Genomic DNA, 8,013 nt, shown 5'->3' on the forward strand with positions numbered 1-8,013 from the left:
GCCTGTACGGGCCTTTCTGGAAACAGAAAATGTTCGACTGCTGCCCTGGCCAGCACATTCTCCAGATCTCTCACCAACTGAAAACGTCTGGTCAATGGTGGCCGAGCAACTGGCTCGTCACAATACGCCAGTCACTACTCTTGATGAACTGTGGTATCGTGTTGAAGCTGCATGGGCAGCTGTACCTGCACACGCCATCCAAGCTCTGTTTGACTCAATGCCCAGGCGTATCGAGGCCGTTATTACGGCCAGAGGTGGTTGTTCTGGGTAATGATTTCTCAGGATCTATGCACCCAAACTGCCTGAAAATGTAATCTCATGCCAGTTCTAGTATAATATACTTGTCCAATGAATACCCGATTATCATCTGCATTTCTACTTGGTGTAGCAATTTTAATGGCCAGTAGTGTACATGGAACTAGAACGAGTCGTAGAGGGTCAAAAATGTGAAGAAAAGTAGCATTTGGAACATATGAACTAAAAAACTGAGAACGTTACACGCGTATACGAGTCTTGTCTGAAAGCTACAAACCAGTAAGAAGACAAACAAAATAAAGTGAAATAAAATAAAAATAATAGAAAATTTAAAAAGCAAGTTCCAGAAAACAGTAAATCAGTGTTAGAAGACCTATGTGTGTATGTGTTGTGTGTGTGTGTGTGTGTGTGTGTGTGTGTACACAAACAGGTGAACCACAGCACTTGGCCAATCACAGCACTTGGCCAGAACTTCAGACTGGTCTAGGCGCAGGCTCTGTCAGTATCAGCCGTGATATCAGCGTTTTCCCGGCTGTCGTTGCTGGCGTGAAGTGCTACGCAAAGCAGCTTCGCTCGTGACGCAGCCGGCAGGCGCGGAATGACGAAGCGGGCCCCACAGCGGCCAGATAAAAGGGCGCTCCCAGAAGCCAGCAGGCAGTCCGCTGTCACCACGGTAGCACAACACAACTCACACGCCAGCCAACCGTCACCATGAAGCTCGAGAGCATCGTGCCCAACTTCCAGGCGCCCTCCACGCAGGGTCCTCTCGACTTCTACAAGTGGAAGGGAAACTCGTAAGTACACCAACAACCGTACTACAGATTCTCTTGTTCCACAATATGTTAGCATTTTTGTGGAAAACAAGAACTCAGAGGATTTCGTATGTCCGATTTAAATGTAATCGGTGACTTATTGATTACTGACAGCCCACAAATACAAATGTACAGTCGCGGACCAAACGAGCGAGACCCCTCGCCTTTTCGTTATGCTGATCCGCACAGCTTTAAAGTCTGCTACACAGCATACCAGGCAAGGCGACGAAGTGCTACCAACATACTATGCACAGGCGTGAAATTGACAAACCATCCGAATTTTGTCAGACTGTTTTCAATCATGTGTATGACTATATTAATGCTGATTAGTGTGTTAAACACAGCACGTAAATATAAGATATAAATGAAAGAAGAAACACTAATTAGTGCGAACTGTACTAATAAAAATAAATTTCAGCTTATCGAGATAACAACTGTTTTAGTAAGACAAAGTACCCCAGATCGTTACGAATTAGGGCTGTCTAGACAGACAGACGGTCAAGAAAGTGAGACTAGTAGGGTTCCATTTTTACCGATTTGGGTGACGAAATACTAACAACGAAAATAGCTACGACAGTTACTGAAGATGAGGGCCGCATAAATAACTCCCCCTATTCTTTATTCGAAATGTTCTAATTGCAATTGATACATCAGCATATTACTCGTAGCTATGCTTTCGATCCAAATCACGTTTACAGGAATGCAAATAAAATCCATTTGCCTATACACGTGGTAGTTCAGATCCCAGTATTAATGCCACCGCGTTTTACAAGTGCGAGCATTCCCATTGCCATGTAGCTTAAGAAACACTTCGGCTAATGAACGTTTTCTGGTTGTGGCGAGTCTAATGTAGAATTCGAAACATTGTAGAATACGTTTGACAGCCATGTAGCAGTTTATTTCCTGGGATGGAGCAGAATTATCCTACTAAATTTACTCGCTAATAACAGTATTTTGTTATTTCGATAAACATCCCGAATGATTGTCACATAAGCGGTGGCATAAAGGTAGAACATTCTTGTTTTTGAGTCCAGAAAGCTCTGTGCAACGGAAACTGCAGATCATTTTGCCATTTTCATTGCGAAATTGCCCTCTTATTCAAGCCTGGGGTGATAATAGAGGGCTGTTTGCCTGGGTTGTCTGCAAGAGTAGTGAAAGGTGTTTGCTACTGCAAGGGAGGTCTGGTTTGTTTTCGGTTCTAGTCACGGTGGAGGCAGATAGACTGGCAGTAAAGCAATTTTAAGAAATTCTCGCGCCCCCAATACGTTTTATTGCTACCTTTATTCTATACGGGCGTCCTGTGGATGTAAATATGATCTTGTAGAATTTCATACTTCTTACTGATTACTTTTTCCGCTTCTGTCAATAAATGAATTGACTTACGTGTGGCACTGAATGATTTTTGACTGAATTTCGTTATGAATCTTCAGACTTTAAAGCTGTGCGGATCAGCATAATTGAAAGGCGAGGGGTCTCGCTTGTTTTTTCCACGACTGTACAGCACAAGATCCCGAGGTAATATTTTTTGTTTTCACTTACGGCTTCTTAAATCAGTTAAAAAATAACTAGTTGCATCGTCTTTTGGTCTCCGTGTTAAGGATAGGGCCCCTGTAAACGGCTGTGTAAATCAGTTCAAAGGCCAGGCATACCATACGCAGTACGTCCATGCCTAGTAAAGCGTTACGGCGATGAAACAAACTTTCAGCTGAGTACAGCTTTACTCTTTTTTTTTTTTTTAGTAACTGATAATACTTCACTTTATTAGGGCCGTTGCTAGGTGTTCTGCAGCTCTAGGCGAGGAATAAGAACTGACGGCCCCTCCTTTTTACTGCCATCCCAGCTCACTCCGGGAGATGTCTTCATTTTCTGGGGCAGACCTCAATTTTTATGCTTTGTCCTCAGTTCCTTTAAAATAATTTCTACAATTGTGTTCCGTCGATAACAAACTCGTGAAACTCTCTTATTGTTTGCGTATACGTCAAATTTTAAGAAAATGACAGGTGTATTGTTTCGGGGAGACAATGTAGTTCTCTTCTCGGGCTACGAGTGTCAGACACTCAGAGACAGACTTAAGGCAGACATCATCTCATTTTTATGCATTGGTATGGATAAGAAGAAGGGACCGGTTGGTAGGGCATGTTCCGAGGCATGATCAAATTTAGCATTGGAGGGCAGCGTGGAGGGTAAAAATCGTAGAGGGAGGCCAAGAGATAAATACACTAAGCAGATTCAGAAGGATGTGGGTTGCAGTAAGTACTGGGAGATGAAGAAGCTTGCACAGGATAGAGTAGCATGGAGAGCTGCATCAAACCAGTCTCAGGACTGAAGACCACAACAACAACAACAACATGGTGAAATGCACCTATCTTTTACTCCTTTTTGTTGAAGGAGGAGTACAAAGTCTAGCTTCTGATCCATTATCCGCAGCAAATAACAGTAGAACTAAAACATCAACAGAACCACTCTATATAACTGACGCTTAACAAATGATCTGCAGAGATAAAAAAGGAAAAAAAAGAGGGATTGAGGGAGCTTTCGTATCAAGTCACAACATGATCGCCAGAACACGTGACCCATTCCAGCGCTCGACAGAGATGAATCAGGGTCATGTTTGTTTCTGCTTCGTACTCAGTAGTGGCTGCTGTAGTTTTCAGGTAGGCAGGTAGGCAATGTGTTTACTTTCTTGAAAGTAACGACTTATTAAGTAACTGTTTCGCAAGCTTCTGGAAACAATTCGGTATTTTAATTTTTCCTCTTTCACTTTTTCTCCTCATCTCCTCAATTATTTCGCTATTTGATTTGAAATTTATTTTTTCCGCACTTTGCCGCCCCTAAAATTTTGTCGCCCTACGCGGCCGCACATTCTTGTCTAATGGTATGAATGGCCCTGCACTTTGTTTACATCAGTTACCCCTGGTAATTACTGAATACCGTAACATTTTTTATAGTCGCACGGACGGTTTCGAGAATCTAGTCCTTCTCCTACCATGGACTTGCAATTTGTGCAAGAGTTATCGTACACAGTGATGAGCAGATATCAAATCCTTGAAACAAGATTGTGCAGTAAATTTGTTACAGTGCAACTGATGTCGGATTATTGACACAATTCAAACTTCCAGTTATCAGTGCCTTTTAGCATAAAAGCTACAGATTAATTTATGATGATGATGAAGTCCCATATTCTTTGACAGAGCGTAGGGGAACGATGCGGGAGACCCGCACCGCCGTGCTAGGCAAGATCCTAGTACGACCGTAATGGGGATGGATGATGATGATGAAGACGACACAACAACACCCAGTCATCTCGAAACAGGTGAAAATCCCTGAGCCCGCCGGTAATCGAACCCGGGACTCCGTGCTCAGGAAGCGAGAAGGCTACCGCGAGACCACGAGCTGCGAACTGATTACTTTATAAGGAACAAAAAATTAATAGTTCTGGATATGCTCTTTCTTATTGGCAGGTCTGGTTTAATTCAGTTTGTTTAACCATATCATCTGTTACTTGACTTCGAATTTAAACAGAACAGGAACTATAGTCATTTCAAAATAGTCAATAAAACGTTGGGTCAAAACCTGGCAGCATACTCGAGAATTCCATCAATTTCTTCCGGTAATGAATCGCGATTCAACCCAGATCCTGGTAACAACAAAATACAGTAGAATTAATGTCAGTCTTTGATAGTAAGATTTTTTAAAATATTTTATTTGATTACTACGTCCAGCAGTTATGATCTTCACAGCGATCTGCGTTTGGCCATGAATCTCTAAAGTACCTTGTGTTATTTATGCCATTCTATTAAGACGTGCCGATATGAAAATCATAGTTCATTGGAACTAGTAATCAGAGATTTGTGCAAATTCTACAGTTGAAAGCACTTCATTGGGGTGACCACGTAACATTTCAACAAAATACAGCTTCAGACAAGCTGAGAACACTTTGTTCTCACTTCTATGGGACATTATTTATACCATTGATCGCCCTTAGAGTTTCGTGTGATTAGACAACAGGTACAATATCTCCAGGTAAAGATATAAGCACAATTGACTATTTTTACCACTTGCGTTACGAAATATTCCACAAAAAGATATTTCGATGTCTTGTTGTGTTTCTGTTTGGGTGCTGCGCAACTAGTGCATCAGTTTAAAAATAAGTTGCAAAATAATAATCACAATAGACAAAAAATTTCTGAAGGAAAGAGGTAACTTTCCTATATCTGAATCAAAATAAAACTTGACCTATAAGTATATAATAATAAAACATCGTCTAATATCTACAGGGTATTAAACGAGACGTACTTATACTGAGAACTAGTTTACGACGCTGAAAGAAGATTTTGTAAAAGTATTTTCAAACGGCAAACTTCTATATACACACAGCTATTGACGGAACTATGTTTTGCTTGTGAAAGCGGGTACTAGTGCAATCTGAGCAGGCGTTCAGTAGATGAGAACAGTTAATGGTTTTTGTTCTAACTTGTTATGACTCTTTAGGGGAGAAAATGCGCAATGCTCTAAATATGGTGACGATGATGGCAGGGTCGCTGAATTTTTAAACCTGTTATGTGACGTTCTACTGCACTAACAGACAGTTCTCGGTTTCACGAAAATTTAAAAACAAGCGTCTGAAACCCCAACGTCCTCTTTTCAGCAATTTTGAATGCTGTTCGAAAACTATCTCGCCCCGTTTTTAATAAAATGAGACTATCTTCAGTAGCTGCGTAAATACCGCAACAGTTGGATCCTTTTCAGTGGTATCATTTGTTGAAAAAGCTGTTCCCATGTCCTCAACTGTCTTCGAAACATCCGAAGTGTCCACTTTACACAGAGTTCAAAATGAAACAATAGACTTCTATTGTGTGTTTCTCATCACCGTCAGCTCTTAGTTTATTTCAAACTCGTTACGTTAATAGTCAATTGAACTAAAGTGTAAATGCATGAATTACAGAACTTCCAAATGCAGATTTAAGGATCGCTTTAGTACAAATTGTGCTTTGTAACGTTAAAATCATTGTGCAACTTTATCAACTACAATTTAAGACTGTAGAGTCATACTCCGGATAACACAACAAAAGACGTAAATATTTCAGACTTTCTAGGTAGGAAAATACATTATCGCTAGAATACATACAATTATACTGTGACAGCATAAATATTGCAATAGAGGTCTTAATGGCTAATGAGACGTATATTGAAGGCTACAGAATATAAGATTTTTATTGAAAGGTATTGTTAATCGCACAAGATTCAGTAGTATCCGTCTCAGGAGGCATTATTATCGTATATGAATGTAATTAGGCTTCTTGGAAGATTTTCTTTAAATTTTAGTACAGAAAATAACGCAATAACTGAATCGTGACTTTTTCTCAACAGGTGGTGTGTTCTGTTCTCACACCCGGCTGACTTCACGCCAGTGTGTACCACAGAGCTGGGACGCATAGCCGTCCACAACCCGGAGTTCCAGAAGCGAGGAGTCAAGCTGCTGGCGCTCTCCTGTGACAAACTCAAGGACCACGTCGACTGGGTCAATGTGAGTGTTCCACACTACTGGCAAACTCTGACTGAATTGAGAGCGAGATGAGATTCGTAATATCTCCACATTACACCAGGGCTCACCAATATCACACCTGTTCTGTCTACAGGACATCAAGTCGTACTGCAAGGACATTCCCGGCGACTTCCCGTACCCCATCGTGTCCGACGAGACGCGCGAGCTGGCCGTCAAGCTGGACATGATCGACGAGCGCGACAAGGACAACGTGGAGAAGGCGATGACGGTGAGGGCCATGTACGTCATCGGGCCGGACAACCGGCTGCGCCTCTCCATGGTGTACCCCGCGTCCTGCGGCCGCAACGTCGAGTGAGTACCGCTGCCACACTCCCCCCCCCCCCCCCCCCCCCCGCACACACACACACACACATTGCACACTGTACACTGCACCCTGTGCATGGTTGATGAGACGCGTGTCTGCTGGTGTTTCAGTGAGCTGTTGCGCGTGATCGACTCCCTGCAGCTGACGGACCGGCTGAAGGTGGTGGCCACTCCCGCCAACTGGACGCCCGGCACCAAGGTGATGATCCTGCCGCACGTGCCCGACCAAGACCTGCCCAAGCTCTTCCCTGGAGGCGTCGAGCGCGTCTCCATGCCCTCCGGCAACAACTACGTGCGCACCACCACTGACTATTAAGATCACACCTTAATGGTTGTAGTCTCATATCACCGAAGTAATGATTCTCATCATCTGTATCCAAATCAATGTTTTATAAAGTGCAATTTTTTAAAATAAATTATATTAATTTTTCTTACATCTCGTATATTTATGAAATATAATATTCCTCTACTCCTTTTGAATCTGCAATTCCTTAATGTCATCAAATACTAACATTCTTACTAATTGTACTGTATTGTTGTTGTTTATGATCAAGATTATTTCCTGTCTGCCTGACCAGGTAAAACGAACAGTTTTTGGAATTCAACGGACAAGACTGGTACTGGCAACCTGAAGATTTTCTAAGAATGAATCGAATCGTAGCGCAATAAACGTGTAACGATAGAGCTGAGATGGTTTGAGTTAATCATTAAAATTTGTCAGCTGTGGTGCTCAAGATGATCAAGATTATTTGATTTTTGTTGTTGTTCTGTTGTTTCTGCTGTAGTTTGGTAGATTTCTCTCCACGTTAGTGCAATTTGTGCAAAATTATTCATGCACAGAAGGATACACCATAAAACACCAGTCCAATATCCATCAAACTTTGTGGAAGTGTTCAACACATAATGGAAATTAAATAATCACAATTCAATTCAGAACTTATGTAAAATGTCAACATCAGTATGTGTGCCAACAGTCTTGCCTTCTTCGATACACTGGTTCACACTGGGTGTGGCGCCAGTATTTGGACGTGTAACCCCCTTTGTACACTGTCTGCTATTAACAGTTTTGCCCTTTGT

The 8,013-nt window shown here is 42.0% G+C and overlaps 1 protein-coding gene across 1 annotated transcript; it reads left to right on the forward strand.

Moving 5' to 3' along the window:
* The first annotated feature begins 899 nt into the window (after nt 1–899).
* LOC124798542 (peroxiredoxin-6-like) lies at nt 900–7,329 on the forward strand. Its single transcript, XM_047261993.1, has 4 exons — nt 900–1,049; nt 6,438–6,594; nt 6,707–6,924; nt 7,048–7,329. The coding sequence occupies exons 1-4, from the start codon at nt 967–969 to the stop codon at nt 7,250–7,252; spliced, it is 663 nt and encodes a 220-aa protein (XP_047117949.1). The 5' UTR covers nt 900–966; the 3' UTR covers nt 7,253–7,329.
* The last annotated feature ends 684 nt before the right edge of the window (nt 7,330–8,013 follow it).

This window comes from Schistocerca piceifrons, chromosome 5 (assembly GCF_021461385.2).
Source record: "Schistocerca piceifrons isolate TAMUIC-IGC-003096 chromosome 5, iqSchPice1.1, whole genome shotgun sequence".
NCBI classification, from domain to species: domain Eukaryota; kingdom Metazoa; phylum Arthropoda; class Insecta; order Orthoptera; family Acrididae; genus Schistocerca; species Schistocerca piceifrons.